Source organism: Anthonomus grandis, chromosome 1 (genome assembly GCF_022605725.1).
Source record: "Anthonomus grandis grandis chromosome 1, icAntGran1.3, whole genome shotgun sequence".
In the NCBI taxonomy this organism is placed as follows: domain Eukaryota; kingdom Metazoa; phylum Arthropoda; class Insecta; order Coleoptera; family Curculionidae; genus Anthonomus; species Anthonomus grandis.
The window spans coordinates 3099768-3117073 of NC_065546.1; the positions used below are offsets into that span (position 1 = coordinate 3099768).

The window sequence follows — 17306 nt, forward strand, 5'->3', positions numbered from 1 at the left end:
CGCGAGAGAGTTTTTGCTTGTAGCGTTTTAGACAATAATTTGGTTACATACTACTTGTATAAATATAATTACCCAATAATAAAGTAGTATGTATTTCATCCCTATATGTTAAATATTTTGTTCTGTATTTTGTGTTTTACATAAAAGCATTACAATCTTAAAAAATAGATTATTATTTATTTTCTCCCCCTAATGTCACTGGAATAGTTTTAGCCGATTTTACAACCTATTATCCCAAAAAAACACACTCCACTTCTTTTTGTCGGCCACCAATGTCGGCGCTTAAGACCCGGTAAATTTTAATATTTTAACATATTTTATATATATTTACTATATCCACAAATGAATACAAAGTATATAATTTACAAAACTACTTATTTAGCGCTTATTATGATAATTGTTTGTTATTCTTTTGCGCTTTTGTATTTTTAAAACGACCTATTTCAAGAATTAGAATAACCCATACCGTATTAAAATTATTTTATATTTTTTAGTGCGTTTAAATGTGTTTTTTAGTTGTTTATTTATTTTAACTTTAAATTTATTTTTTGAATATTCATCTCTAAAATTTCAACAAATATTAAGTAAAAACTATTTTTTGATAAGACTCCTAAAAATGTAGCAAATTTAAACAATTCAACAAGTAAGGTTTTTTTCAAAATCACTTTTTATGTATTATATTTGACTTAAAAGGCAGCCATTTTGAATCCGTAATATTAAACGCTTCCAATTTATTTAAAAGTTCAAATTCATTGAACTGATCAAAACTTTTAGATACACCAATTTTAGAAAAGGGAAACTCAAAAACATTTTAAAAACTGTCTTTGTTATCGAAAGCCAAGCACCTACAGAATTTGAAAACAATCTGACAAGTAGAAGTTATGGTTTAAATAGAATTCTTAGATTTGTTATATACATACATACTAACATTGCTACATAAAGGCAGAGAAGTGAAGCTTATATAAAAAATGTGTAGAAACGTTAATAATTAAGAAACACTGTCATATAAACACATTCTATTCCAGTCCTATAAAAAAAGTTCTTATTTTATGACTTAAAATACTTCTTACTCTCTCCTCCTCCTTTAATACTCTATTGCCTACGTGGATTCACACTGCCATTAGATGAAATTAATTGTGAAACCACATTTGCTTCTCATGGCAGCCAACGTGTTAATAAATGGATTTCATATATTTTCAATAAGATAGCCATCCTGTGTATTCTTATATTTCTTGGTTGCCGTAGAGTCCCAATTTCACAGTCTTAATTCAATGGACGCATGCATGTTCAAGTAATCATTTTCTTGTTGAAATATCCATTGAAATCACATACCTTCTTTGGCCAATAGTATTATTATAATTTTCAATTTTTTTTGTAACGGTATTAAGCTATTTTTCCTTGCACTTGAATGACTCTGGTCCAGATCGAGAAAAAAATCCCCAGAATGGACACCAAGAAATATGAGGTCTAGAAAATTCTATTTGGACCTTTCTATTCCTTTACAAAAGCGTTTTTTTAACAGCAATTCTTCCATAAAAATCTCTATTAAGCTAAGGGTTTGTCAAGGTTCGACTTATCAGTTTCACAACAAATTTGTGCTCAGATTTTTTATTCTTCTGTATGTTACTTGTCGCGTTAGTTGTAATTCTAACTATAAATTACATTAATTAGTTAGAGTTTTACTTTCTAAAAGCTATTTTTGATTTTTTGAAAAACGATATAAGAGGAAATTCAAAATACCGAATGTAAGATATATCTTCTCGGGCTCATTTGGCGATTTTAATCTTTGAAATAGATGCCTGCTATGAAAACTGATGACGTGTCTTATTCGACATTATGTGACCGGTATAAGTATTCAATCTTCCTAATCTTGATCTTCTTTATGATCTTATTTTTTTTTAGCAACAGGTGCGATGTGGGCTGTCCAAGGTATTTTAAGTATTTTCCGACATAGCCAGATCTCAATGATTCTGCTCCATAAACATTTCGTCTTATCTATGTTCAGTATTAGACTGCATCTTTCACTGGTATCTTTGACGCCTATCATGAGCTTTTGTAGGCTTTTAATATTATCCAAATTAATCAAACTAGATGTATTGAGAGTAATTTATTTTTAAAGGCTTAAGAGTAAACGAGCTCCTATTGTGTCACAATTCAAGAAACAGAGACAATCGACAACATATCTGTAGGTACCAATTGAAAATTTCTTTATTGTTGTCAGTCATTATAAAATTTGATTCGATTTCAAGTTATCCATAAAGACCTCCGCCAAAAATGGAGATAAACAACTACCCATAGCCAGGCCATCTGGCTGTTGGTAAAACGAATTATTAAAAAGGAAAAATCTTGAGAAAGGCAGTGGTTAAGTAATGTTATTAGGAAAATAAGATTATTGTTATTTATTTTGTTCTTCAAGATATTGCGCCATCTAAGAAACCACATTAAAATGTAAACAAAAGACAAAGAAGACGTATAGTCTTAAGTGTGTCTAAATGTTAATTTTATATGTATAATTTTAATACTATCAAATGTGTTCCCACTATGAAAAACACCTGGGCTTAACTGACAAGTGAGTACATTCCATTCGTTCATCTTCAACTACAATGTTTTTTACGCATATCATAACACCCAACTCATTTCAGTTAGCACTGATGACGGCTCATACGCCGAAAGCGCTCTGCTAAGCTTTTAAAAATAAATTCCTCTGAGTACATCTAGTTTGATTAATTTGTGTTATCCTTCGAGCAACACAGCCACTTTCCTTTTTTAATATTATCAGCAAATACTACGTTCTCGTCTGTGTACCCTGTATTGTTCAATATAGTTGGTCGTTTACAGATGTCATCTAGGGCTTTTTTTTTTAATATCTCTATAAGATACAGGTTAAATAATAAGACTCGAAAAATTAATCCATTATCCCAAAGATGCTGGTCATACACTTTTATAAAAGGTAAAAACACAAAATCTACAGCATCACAGAAACATTTAATAAAAGGACAAAGCTTACATGTTTCGCTTGACTAGAGATTTTAGTTTAGTGGCTCGGCAGTATTTGGATATTACGTAGACTTTGTCTAGCTAAAGGTGCCCTTACACGGGCAATTAAAATTGCACAATTTTAGGCAATATTGGTCAATTTTACTTTCGGAAACAGAAAGCAATTTCGGCAATGGCAATAAGTTTCAATTTTTAAAAATGCTCTGCAGCAACAATGTTGAGCGATATGGCGCAACTCCAAGAAACTAGCAATAAATTCATACACGACCAGTTTAGTTGAAAATTATCGCTCGCAATGGACGTTGATTCTCTAGCAGCGGCGGATTGCACTGCCGCTTTTTTGCTTCTTCTCTAATTTTTTAACTCATTATTAAAGTATGTGCGCAAGTTTTTAAATTTTTTTGCTGCCTCATCATGGGAAATTTCAAACTGCAGGCCATTAGACGTCCATTCATCTTTTTTAAGCAAGCGATCTTTGAAGTCAGAACTTTTGTTGTCCCACAAGCAATTACGCAAATGAACTGCATCAATAAAGTTAATATTCTTTTCATTACTCCAAGCCATTTTACTATGAACCACGTGCAATCACATATACACAAAAATAATAAAAATTCTTGTAAAAAATAAATGATTGTACCAAAAAAAACCCGCATGCACGCCTGGCACCTCGCTCTCGCAGTGGAAGCGAGACGTTAAGCCAAAAAATAAATATGTGAAAGCGAGATACAAAATAATATTGACATAAATTTCCATGTCCAGCGGATATTTGGCAATTCGTCTCGGCGACATTAAGCAATACAGAATATATGGAGCAATATTGCCAAAATAATTGCCGTATGTTAATAAACGTGCTAGATGTTGCTCAATTAATTGCTCCAGATTGATCAATTCAGTGGCCGAGCAATAATTGGCCAAAAAATTGCCGTGTAAATGCGGCTTAAGGAAAGGGACAGCACGTGTTGTTCGGCTCGGTTGCGCAGTAAATTTGTTTACGCCGCTGCCAAAGCAACAGTATCGATCGCCCCGATTTGCATATAAACAGTGCCGTTGCGTTAATTCTTATATTTGTGTTCTGTGCCTTTAAATTAAATTAAATTAAATTAGATAAAGGCGTGCTACTGTCGCTAATCGCGCGTTATTAGGGGACAAAACTTGGCGCAGCTTTGAAACAGATCAGAGACAACCAAAGAGACGTGCAACTAGATGGACATTTTTATCCTATTGTTGTTGCTCTCTTTAATTTGTATATATTGTATTTCGGTGTCTCTCTCTTCCCTTATAAAAGGTGAGCTAAGGTGGCGCCACAATACTAATCTTTCGCAATGCTAAATGTGTTTAATTATCACAGCAGTCAAGATAAAACATTCTTCCATCTCTTGTAACTTGACCATAGCTTGTGTCCAATTCTCTAGTATTTCTAAAATTATAATTAAGTACGGCAACAGTGCAATCCTTGCTCAATATGAACAGGTAACAGGTGCATTTTAATATGGCTGAATAGTTGTTGTTGCTGATTAATTTTGTTTTGTTTTACATCATTAGTTGAAATTTTGGACGAGTGCTTGATGTTTACGTATTTCATTACCTACCGGATTTAGGTAAACTTGGTTACAGTAGTTAGTAGTTGTAGTTTTTTGTAGGATACAGATTATGTGTGTGAAGCTAGCGTCCGATCGATATCCAGCAACCAAGTCGAGGACGCAGCATATGCCGGTTGCCAGCGACCAATTTATAGTCCGCGCTCCCTGTTATTTAATCAATAAATGCCCGTATCTCCTGAAATTCCCAAGGGATTTTAATAATTTTTTATCCAGATATTAACAATGAATATCTAAATCGACTGACGATGGTCTCAAACGTCTACAAACTTAAGACGGTAACATGTTACTACTGTTACCGTCTTAAATTATAAATTATGAAAATAATTAAGGAAATGCATGTACATATTATAGATATACCATATACTGAAAATACAATTAAATGTTATCAAACTGCATTGTTTTAATTAAAGTCTGTCATCGTTCTGAGCAAATAAAAACATATCAATAACTTTTTATTTGTTAATTTGTTTTAATTACAATCAGCCGTTCTCTCTCAGAACATAATTATGATGTTCTTACTTCTGAGACATAACGGCTGATTTTAATTAAAATAAATCATTAAATTCTTAATACCGGGATTTGAATTATGGCGGCAAACGCTATCTGCGCCATCTACGTTCACCTTTCACGAAGAGAGACAAAGATGGAAAATAATCGGATATTTTATTAGCGCACAGTTGCGCGTCTCTTTGGTTGTCTCTGAACAGATGGTGTACCTTTCCTTAGCTAGACAAACTCTATCCAAATCGTTGGATAGGTCGGGAAAGTATTCACCCTTGGCCCCCACGGTCTCCCGACTTAAATCCGCTGGATTTTTTTTCTGGGGCCACCTTAAATCACTGGTTTATGGAAATCCAATTGATAATGTGGAGGAATTGCGTAATCGCATTATAACGTCTTGTGACATAATTCGGCGGACATCAGGAATTTTTGAACGTGTCCGCCAATCAATGCGACGTCGATTAGATGCTTGTATTGATGTTGGAGGAGCACACTTTAAACAACTTTTGTAAAAATAATAATATTATTACTTAAATAAATAATAAGAAATGAAATATTTTTTTATCACTTAAAAAATTGTATTTTAAATTAAAGATTGTAGAAGCAAAAGTTTTAAATCCTCAATTACAGTTTTATTAAATTGGGCTGGCTTTTGTACTAAATTAATTATTAAAAAATTTATTATTTATTATTAAAATTGCAATAAACTAAAAAAAACGAATAATTACTAGAATAAAGAAAGTCTAATCAAATCTCAGCAACATGTCCATGGTTTTTAATTGTTTGTGCGAAAACCGTGCATCTAACGGACAAAGTCCAAGGAATCAAAAATTTTGCAAGTAAACCGGGGAATTTAAAAATATTTTTTAATATATGAAAAACCAGTGGTGTACCATTTTTCTTTATAAAAGTATTCAGCGGAAAACCCGCACACACGCCACTGGAAAACATAAAAATGTTAAAAGTATATGGTAAATGACTCTGGATACACAGACCCTGCATACCAATCTTTGGAGAAATTATCTTTTTTTCCTTATTGGCGTCAAAATGATTTATGAGCTGTATATAAAAAAATTAAGCTAAAAAATCGGCTTAAAATTGTAAAAATTTATATTAAATAATATATAGTTTTTATAACACTGCGCAATATAACATACCAATTTGCTCGATTCAAAATCCTTTCTGATTACAAAATAATGAAAAATAAACCATATGAGCGGCTGGCAAATTCCGAATCCTAGTAAAATCCAACCCCACACTAAAAAATAATTACTTTAGGTTAAATGTTTAGGGTTAATTTTTAAAACTGACCAATAATATTTGCAGGAAACTCTTTTTTCTCATATGTAAGCGCCTCGAAAGTGACCAAAAAATAGATCAAAACAAGAATAAGTACGATCGGCACAAGAATAAGCCAACAGATCCTCCAGTAAACTCCAGGCTTGTTTTTGGTCATAAATTCAATATCAAGGCACAAATTTTCCAAACCTGGATAACTAAATATGTATAAAAAAATTTAGAATTATTAAGCTAACTTACCGTACCACCATACTATGGCAATTATAGACAAAATATTCATTATATAAAAAATAAATGTACCGCAATAAAAATCGACCATCGTAAATATCCATTGACCACCCTTAAAATAATTAATTATTCTCTCATAATAATGATTTTTTTTTATTTAACTTACTGGAGTAACATAAACCAGTCCAACGATGAATCCTCCAACAGCAGTCCCTAAAGAGACATGCCAAATTTTTAAATGCGGGAAAGCATCCATAATAACTGTGAAAGCACACCCCTGTAAGGCTATTAAGCTTCCTACTCCTAACACAAATAACATAACGAAGAATAAAATTGAAAAAAGCTAAAATAAATTGGTTATATAAAACAAAACGAATCCTTTTTAAATTTTTACCCATGGGACTGCTTCAAATTTGGCAATAGCCTCAGGATACGAAATAAATGCAAGCCCAGTTCCTCCGGACTTTACTACATCGGACACCTCAACATTCATTTTAAGCGCTAAGTTTCCTAATATTCCAAAGATTATCGTTCCTGCCAGAATTGAGGTGCAAGTGTCTAATGTGGTAACAATCATTGCATCTCTGAAATTTTTTTTCGTATCATTAATTTTCTACGATGACCGTCACCGGGTTTTGCAGATTTATAGCATAATTATATGAATTGGATAATATTGACAATTTGGCAATGTAGCAAGTTCATTATCCTACCGACTGCACTATGATTTCTTTTAATTGCTTTCTTAAAAAATTAGATTTTTTTTTAAAATGAAAACCACTATTTTTAAACATTGATCGAATATATATAAGTTTTCATAATTCATAATTTTTAATAGTTCTAACCATATTAGTAGAGTTTAAACGCGAAGATATTCCTTCTAGAAACGATTTTCTTTTGCATTGTTTTGCTAAAATGTAACACCTATCTTAAATCATTTCTTATACCTTAAGAAAGTAAAATTGCCTGGTCGTCAAAAAATCGTAGTGTCCAGGGGGGAGTTTAGGGATGGTTTAAAAAAAAAAGACGAAAAATTTTTTTTGCGTAATTTACATCTGCGCGATATGCTTAATAATTGGTGAAAGTTTTGTTTTGAAATTCCAAAAGAAAGCATTTTATTTTTAATTTTAAAATATCTGTGGAACACGCTCTTATATGGAGTTCCTTAATATAAAACGGCCCGTACTGAAACATCGAAATTGCAATATCACTTACACGAAGATATCTCAAGAACGGCAATTCTGATCAAAAAAATACATTCTATAAACGTTAATCAGCTGATGTTTGGATTGAAAGTGGACTATACGGCCAGTCTACAGTAGATGGTATTCTATCGGGAAAAAAATATAGCAAAGCGATACGAGCTCATAAATTAACATATGAAAGTCTCATGAGAATATTAACCCCTTTATTTACCACGTGGCTTATTGACTGCAAAAGTCCTTCTATCCATTCATTGAATCTAATTCATCTTTACATCTCAGAAATTCGTGACCATTTAAGGAATAAAGAAGATGCTTTGCCAAGTTTTTTAAAAATATCCACTTTGACACACGAATTATTTCAAGACTTTATGGAAACCCAAAGTGCTACCACTAAATACTGGTTTGGTTACTTAAATATGGTCAAAATTTTGCTAGAATTGCAAGTTGGTGAAAGAAGTGGTACTTGGGAACTACATTTAAATGCTTTCAGGAAAATGCCTTCTTTTTTTTTTGCCTTGGATCACGTTAATTATTCTAGATGGGGAACAGTGTATTTGGTAGATATGTATAAGCTTCAGGACACAGCTCCAAAAATTTATGAAGAGTTTATGGATGGAAATTTTGTCGTAAAAAGGCTAAGTGGAAATTTCAATCAGTTATCTGTAGATCAAGCATTGGAACATATCAATAAAAATTCAAAAGATGCAGGAGGCATAGTCGGATTAACTAAAAATAGTACTAAGATGGGTGAATGGTATTTAAGTTACAATGTTGTTGGTATGATGATAAATGAATTTTGAAATTAGTGCATCTAGTCAAAATATAGAATGTGGCGTTAAACGAATGATAGTTGAGGAACAGTCTGTGGAAAAATTACTGAGTGAATTTTCAAGATTGAATGTGTTTTCCAAAAACGATGATCACCTGTTAGTTATTTCAACTAATGAAGTCGCATCTAATAGTATCCAAACTTCTTTATTAAATGTAAATGACATTGGCGAACAAGCTTTAAGAACATTTTTAGACGTCGTTGGTACTCCTGATTTTTATAATCCAATAAAAAAAAAATTCAAACACTAAAGTGCACAGGCGTCAAAGAAACTACCGTTAATAAGAAAAAAACTTCCGAAAGAGGTCAAGAGTTTTTGCAGAAAATATTGGCAGCCAAAGAAATGGGAAGAAATATTAATTACACAGATATTTTTAAACATGAATTTTTGCATTGGCACTTACAGGAATATTATCTACACCATCAAACAAATCAAACTTAGGAAATATTATAGAAAAATGCACTACAAGCTACAAAGATTTACCACCGGGAAATTCTGATAAAACTTGTCACATATTCGATGGAATGGCATTAATACAAGGACTTGGCAAACCTATTAACGCCAAATCGTTCGGAGACTATGCAAACATTTTGAAGAGAATTGTATTTAGGAATAAATACAATGCTGAAAGTCCTGGGTCATTACAAAGATTTGTCAATAAAGAACTGCACAAGAGAGAAGAGGGGATATAAAAATGACTCCACAGACAAAGCCATTGAAAATTCAGACACATTATTACCTCAACAGTAGTATTTATTTATCCATTCGATTGCTAACAAAATGCAACTTACCAACTTCGTGGGTAATCAGTTGTATAAGCATTCGCTTAATTTTGGAGTTAAATTTGTTACCAGCAGAGGATTTTTTGATGTTTTGCGATATAAAGCTAACTATGATTTGGAAACTGACTTGTTAACTTCGACACATGAAGAAGCGAACACAAGAATATTATTAGAATATTATTATTAGATATACTAGATGCATTTTGGACTGTAAGGATACAGATGTTTTGATACTATTAGCCTAAAAGTTGAAACCAAAAAAACTGAAAGGTTTATAGCAATTCATGAATTGAAAATGGACAGTTCAATGACAAAATGTTTACCAGCGTTTCATGCACTGACAGGTTGCGATACAATCAGTCAGTTTGTGGGAATGGGCAAAAAAACATGCTGGAAAGTGGTCCTATCGCATTACAACTTACTTAATAATTTTTGCGTAAGCGACAAGTTACAAAAAGAAGATTTTAATAAGATGGAAACGTTTGTAATGCAATTCTATACAAACAACGTTAATATTCATTGCATAAATAACCTTAGAGGGATTTTAGCGTCCTCAAAGCCGATAAGCAAATTACCTCCAACTTTAGACAGTTTAAAACAGCATTGTCTCCGTGTTCACTACCAGACTAAAATATGGCTAAACAGTACGATACCCAGACCAAACTTGCCAAATGTATCAGATTGTGGCTGGAAAATTGTTGACGAAAAACTGGTGCCAATTTTAACTACAGTACCAATACTACCCGAGGACACCTCTGTTTCAAATACTTGCAGTTGTAAAAAAAGTAAAGAAAATATTTGTTATAAGTTAGGTAGGTATACCTAATTTAAATAAACCATGTTTATAGATTGCAACGGATCACAGTGTTCATGCAAGAAGAAACAAATTTGTTGCATTGGGTCTTTCAAATGTATGGCGCAAATTACTTGTGCAAACAAACTCAATAAGGACCTTAAAATTACAAATGCTTCCAGGAATATATTATCCGATAGTGAAGAAGATTCAGAGTCTGACTAAACTAGGTAATATAATTTTATAATACCTACTCTAAGAATTTATTCTTATTTAACAATTATTATTTGGTTTTTTTTTACAGAGATAGAAAATATAGGTAATCATCGAACATCGACACAAAAGTATTCAATAACGTATGTCAGCTTTCCCATTACTACATTATTATTATATTATTATTATTATTATTATTACTATTATTATTCCCACAAAGACCGTCTCAAACTAAATAAACTAAACGGTATTAACAATAATAATTATTATTATGTTCTGTGTTAAAATCTAGATATGCTGTAAGTAGTAAATAAATATGTTACCGTAAAAGCCCGATTTCAGTGAAAACTAGTTTTCACTATTAAAAACTCGCTTTGAAAATACTGTGAAGATGGATTACGAGGGTTGGTTAACTAACACAACCTAACCCGACTCTCCTAATCCATCTTCACATCTATTTCCAAAACGGGGTTTTCCCACTAAAAACTACTTTTTACTGAAATCGGTCTTTACGGTAACAGATACATTACATAACAATAACTTTATTAACAAAATAAGTAATTACTTTGAAAATATATTTACATATATTGAAATGAAACTGAAAGCCCCTATTTTGTTATAATTAAACAGCTACATATAAAATATCTTAGTAATTCGAAAACTCGCTATTGTAGCAGCGTAAGGTATATTCCGCTATTTTAACCGAAAAGCGACCGTATGTGCTTGAAAATCCATTAGGGCGGCTTTACCATGTCATCTAAGCGAGCAGCTAAGCGAATTTCAACCTTCCTCGCATGTCCGCGGCGGAGCGCGCTCGTAACGACATGCTTCGACGTCTTAGCCTTTTTTGAGAAAACTACTTATCGGATTTTAATAAACAAAAAAACATTTGATTCCCAGATCTTTAGTCTACAACGTTTATAGAATGTATTTTTTTGATCAGAATTGCCGTTCTTGAGATATCTTCGTGTAAATGATATTGCAATTTCGATGTTTCAGTACGGGCCGTTTTATATTAAGGAATTCTATATAAGAGCGTGTTCCACAGATATTTTAAAATTAAAAATAAAATGCTTCCTTTTGGAATTTCAAAACAAAACTTTCACCAATTATTAAGCATATCGCGCAGATGTAAATTACGCAAAAAAAAAATTTTCGTCATTTTTTTTAAAACCACCCCTAAACTATCCCCTGGACACTACGATTTTTTGACGACCAGGCAATTTTGCTTTCTTAAGGTATAAGAAATGATTTAAGATAGGTGTTACATTTTAGCAAAACAATGCAAACGGAATGACACGATAGAATCATTTTTAAAATCCACTATATAGGATTTTAGTAAAGTATGTAGACAACCTTTAACCATCGAATCCTTGATCAATTTGAAGATGAACAGGGGTTCGCTATGGCTTTGTTTTCAAGCTAGAGTTTACATGTAAAATATTTCTAAGTATAATCTGATAATATACAGGATGTTCAAATTAGCAGAATTGAAATCCACTTCAAAGAAGTACCAAAACTGTCAAAATGTTTCCAAGTTTCAATGTTTTCCTATAATCAATACAAATCCCGTAAGACCCCGATACTACCCTATATTTAATTTACCTGTAAACGTTATGTCTGAAACCACTGTAAGAAGCGTACATTGAAATTGATCCAAATCCTATATTGAGAGAAAAGAAACATTGCGTAACAGCATTATACCATACCTAATAACGTAAAAAAAAATTAAATAACCTCAATTAAAAAAAATAAGTTAAAAAATTCTTACAGTACCTTAGCGTTTAATAACATATCCCACTTGGGATTGATAAAGTATAAAATTCCCGTGCCTGATCCATCAAGAGTAACAGACCTAATTAGTAAAGCGAAAAGTACGACGTACGGAAATATTGCTAAGAAATATGAGGCTTTTCCGGAACTTTGGATACCTCTGGCACCGACTGCGAATGTAACTATCCAGGAACCTAAGAGGCACAACGTTAGTTGCCAGTCTGGGGCTCCTAAGCCATTCGAAATGTCCGAGGATTCTTTTAACACGTTGATCCTGAGAACAAAATTCAATTTAGGAAAAAATTTAAGAAATATTGTAAGGATGTTTTGTGATTTGTGATTCTATATATTTTAATTGTTTTAAATATTTAATATCATTTACTATATTACCTCTCTAACTATACTCAATAAGCACTCAAAGAGTTTTTCAGTTCCTAATATTATTAAAAGATTATTTAGAAATAAAACGGCATACCTTAAAATTATTATTCAAAAATACAAATTTTTATTAAATTTATTAAAAGATTTTTATATATTCTACGCATTTTTAAGTAACTTCTTGTATATCCAGACTTTTACAGTTCTTACCGATTCTCCATGCACAAAACTATTATCCAAAATTAGATTATTTAAGTGAAATTTAAAAAACTATTGGGAGTTAAGATGCTCTTAAAAAATTGTTATTCAAAATTATAAAAATTTATATTCAATAATTTTTATTACCTTTCAGATATTTAAAAGTTATTTTCTATATTAGCTACACCTTCCGGACTGGTTTTAGATTTTATGATTTATCAAGGTGCAAAAACTTGGCCAGATGGTTCTCCCGATCAAAATTTGGAAATAGGTGGATCGGTTGTAAAGAAGCTTTCAGAAGATTTGTCGCCAGGGCACATAATTTATTTTGATCGTTACTTTACTTCAGTCAAGCTACTGGATCATTTACTAACAAAAGGAATTTTGGGAACAGGGACAATTATGAACAATAGAATTCCGCGAGATCTTATGAGCAAAATAAAAAATGATAAAGAGCTCCTCTCGAATGGTCGTGGTTCCTTTGATGAGTTGGTGCGAGAAGACAAAAAAAATGACCATTCTGAAATGGATAGACAATAGATCAGTAACAATGGCATCAAGATCTTCAGGCTCTGCGCCAGTAACAGAAGTACGCCGATGGGACAAGAAAAATAATAAGTACCTTCTTGTTTCATGTCCAAACTCTATCACTAGTTAGAACCATTCTATGGGAGGAGTAGACACGTGTGATAGACTAATATCTTACTATCGCATTTGTATGCGAACAAAAAAATGGCCAGTAAGAGTTTTTTGGCATTTTGTGGACTTGGCAATTACAAATTCGTGGGTTGAATACCGCCAAGACTGCTTCGCTCGTGGAGATAGAAAAAACTCTATCATGGATTTACTTGAATTTAAACTGTATATCGGGAAATCTCTTGCCCTTGGGGCATAAGCAAAAGGTTTTCAAGATCCAACTTCTTCATTAGATGAAGAAATAAGTCAATCTAATAAAAAATGCAAGAAGTCGGAGATGCCACCAAGAGATGTCAGGACCACTGGTAATGAACATCTACCAATATGCAGTGTTAATAACAAAAATTCCTATATGCGCTTATTTATGCATTTCTCCAGAGAGGCAATGTTTTTTTTGAGTTTCATAATTAGAGACTTAACTCCAATTGTCCAAAATACTGGACATGTCATATTTTTTTCTGTAGTAATTTTTTTTTGTAAAAATTTTTTTTTTGCTTTTTTTAATCCTAATAAACCTATTTTATTAAAAGTTTCACAAAAAAAAGGAAAACAATTCCTTGGGACTGAAGAGGATATATTCGCGTCTTTTGGAGTAATTTTTACTCATATTTGAGGAAGCTGGAACTATATTTTGAAATTCGGTTTTGACGCTAAATTCGGATATTACCAAATTTTATATTTTTTTAATATAATTTATTCTAAAACTTTTAGGTATTTTACAGTTTGTAGAATTTTTATTTCACATGTAGGCTCATTTCTTTAAGTATTTATAATTTTCTATTTATTCCAAATCTTTTTTGTTATTATCTTGTAAAATGTCTTAAAACACATAAAATCGTAGTCTATGTATTTTTGCAACATAGATTTTTGCATAGGTATGATATTATGATATGAGTTATTGGGACACAAATCTTCAATCAAGGGTCTAATTTTTTTTATTCTTAAGAATAGGTATAACATTTCTTCGACAATATTTTAGCAAATTTTTTAAAAAAATCACGGATTTTTCGATATGGCAAAAACTATCATAAACATTTTTCTATTGGTCAAAATATTCCAAATTTAAGTCAAATATTGAAAAATGTAAGTCAATTAGATCAGCATTAACTAGAATATTTAATTGTTAGGATTTTATTGTAAAAAAAATTGTAAGAATGGAAATAATTATTATTAATAATATTATTAATTTTGGAACTCATGAATAAAAATAAAAAATTCGGCACTTACGCTCAAAATAAACAATTTTTTTTTGGAAAAGTTTCAAAAACTCATTTTTCGACCTAAAAAATGGTCAAGGAAATTTTTGAGTATCCTTAAAATGTTAAATACTTTGATTATTTTTAAAATATTCATCGGATTTTTCGAGTTATTAAAAGATATAAAAGAATTCAAAGTCAGAATATTCAATAATTTTAAAAAAATATGTTAAGTCTTAATTTCATAAAAAATATATTTCGCGTTCAAGTTTAACATGTTTAATATTTTTAGAAAACATTGAAGGTTTACTGCATTTCTAATTCTTAAAACAGATCATGAAATTTTTTTAACCAGGCATAAGATATTAAGTATGTTGGTGAAATTGTTAAATATTTGGAGGATTTTTAGATTAAAATGTGAACAAAAGTCGGACTATTCCATCCTTTGGTATAATTTTCTTCTTACATCCTTTGGTAAAAATTCCGCGTCTGCCCTCAATATATTTGGGAAATCTTGGATAATTTAACTAATTTTTTGATTTCTTTTCCCGATTACGCTTAAAATATATATTTAGCCAAAATATTGAAAAATTTTATAATCTTTCGGTTTAATAAAAAAAAATACTATATTAATTATTTAATATAATATTAAAAATTCTTCATCCAAGGACAAAATTTTACAGATTTTCTCATTTAATTTTGATAAAACGCCATAAAAATCAGAAATTATATGCATTTTTTAATGTTTGTGATTCCACTAATAACGTAATATCATTTTGCCGAAAGACTATTTCAAAAAGCAACATTTTCAAATGTATCACAGAAATTGTATTTTTATTTTAAAAGTTCCCAGTTATTTGGAAATTCGGAACCTCTGTAGGCAAATAAATATTTTATACATAGTCTTATGTCTTTAAGCATTTAAAAATCATTTCTTACATATTCCAAATATTTGTATTCATATATTTCATAAAATATCTTTAAGGTATATAAAATCCTGGTTTATTTTACACAAAGTAATTTTTAAGGCTTTACAAAAACGTTCTTTATTTTATTTCAAGCATTTAAAATGAGTCTCATCCATTGTGGGTTGCTGGAATATAACTTGTTACGTCTTTGAGTTTTTAAAGTTTTTTAAAGAGGGCGCCCACTGAATCGGATCGGCTCGGTCGGTTCGGCACGTTCGGTCTGTTCAGTCGGTAACTAGCCCTCATACAATCGGCAGAACGAACACGTTGACGTTTAAAAGTGGTTCGACTATTCGAGCATATAGAAAGTATTATGATTAGGCTCCCGTTTAAGCGTTTTTAAAAAAAAAATTAGCAGTTCCTCAGATTCTGAAGAGGATGTTATGATTATGGTAGCCTGTGCTGAAGTAGAAGCGGTAGAAAAGCGTAGGAGATTTTGGGTACATATTTTTTTGAAAAGAAGAGATTTCGGAGAATATCATCATTTCTTTTGCTGGAGTACGAAGGAATGTTTTTCATATATTTTAGAATGAAAATATCTTTAGGGTGATTTTGTATAGTGTCATGCCTCCGCCCTCTCAATTTTTTGATATCCCACTATTTAGAAAATAATTTAAAGAGGATGGTTGTATCATTATGAGAACTGGTTTTTGCGCCATCTCAAAATTATTTTAGCTGAATTGCGCCTCAACGTTGGTATACTGTCAAATTTTAAAAATTGTCTGAACTCTACTTTACGAGATATAGATAGCCGGCATTCATTGTGGGACACCCGACACCCTGTATATTCCAACGTGCATTTAAAAATATATAATAAGCTGTTTTTTTTTGTGTATTTTTGTAAAAACATAAATTAAATACAAAGCAAGAGTTGTACACCACTTAACACCAAAACGAGAACTTTCACACTCGCACATTTCGCCGACCAAGTTGGCATCCTCAGATAATTAAAACTGAGTTTTAAAATCTCCCGATGATGCCAACTTAACAAACAGTAAGTAACGAAAACACCGATTTAAGATATAATAAATTACACTTACCAGAACATCCAGTTAATTTGCATATCTCCTCCCAAGCGTTTTCTTTCCTTAAATTATCATGATAATATGTGTTTTGTTTATCATACATCAATATTCTTAAACTGCAAACAGCTTCGATTAAAATTTCGTTTGACATATTTATCAAATCAACAGTTTTTAAAATTCTTTGAAACAGTTCCTCACTCTATGCGAAAAAATGCTAAAATAGTCGCAGGCTTTCGGTGCAATCGGCAAAAGTTGCCCTCCCCACAATATGAGATCGTCGCCGGAGAAAACCGAACCGACCGAACGTACCGAACCGATTCAGTGCGCGCGGCCTCATTTAAGAGAAGGCGGAATTAGTCCTACTCAGATTTTGTCCTACGGTTCGGCTTTTCCTCGAAAATCCTGGGTTTGTATTTCAATATAGAAGCAAGGATAGGAGGTATTTATATTTGACAACACCGTATTTACGAATTTCGGCAGCTAAATAGCGACCGATGCGATGGATTGTCTGTGTCGCAACTGTTAATAGCTAGATGGCGCACGCGGGCGGCAACTGTATTATTAAGTTATATGGAAATATGGGGTATTCTGTATAGTGTATATGTTACGGTCAATGATGAAAATTC

General features: G+C 31.8%; 1 protein-coding gene across 1 annotated transcript in view; it reads right to left on the reverse strand.

Moving 5' to 3' along the window:
- LOC126743051 (sodium-dependent nutrient amino acid transporter 1-like) overlaps positions 1 to 17306 on the reverse strand; it is a 33661-nt gene that overhangs the window by 2005 nt on the left and 14350 nt on the right. Inside the window, exons 5-11 of the mRNA XM_050450013.1 lie at positions 12223 to 12493; positions 12052 to 12155; positions 7021 to 7210; positions 6793 to 6969; positions 6639 to 6738; positions 6411 to 6587; positions 6257 to 6357 (exon numbers count right to left, since the gene is read on the reverse strand). Coding sequence (XP_050305970.1) covers positions 6257 to 6357; positions 6411 to 6587; positions 6639 to 6738; positions 6793 to 6969; positions 7021 to 7210; positions 12052 to 12155; positions 12223 to 12493 — 1120 coding nt within the window. The remainder of the gene's footprint in view (positions 1 to 6256; positions 6358 to 6410; positions 6588 to 6638; positions 6739 to 6792; positions 6970 to 7020; positions 7211 to 12051; positions 12156 to 12222; positions 12494 to 17306) is intronic.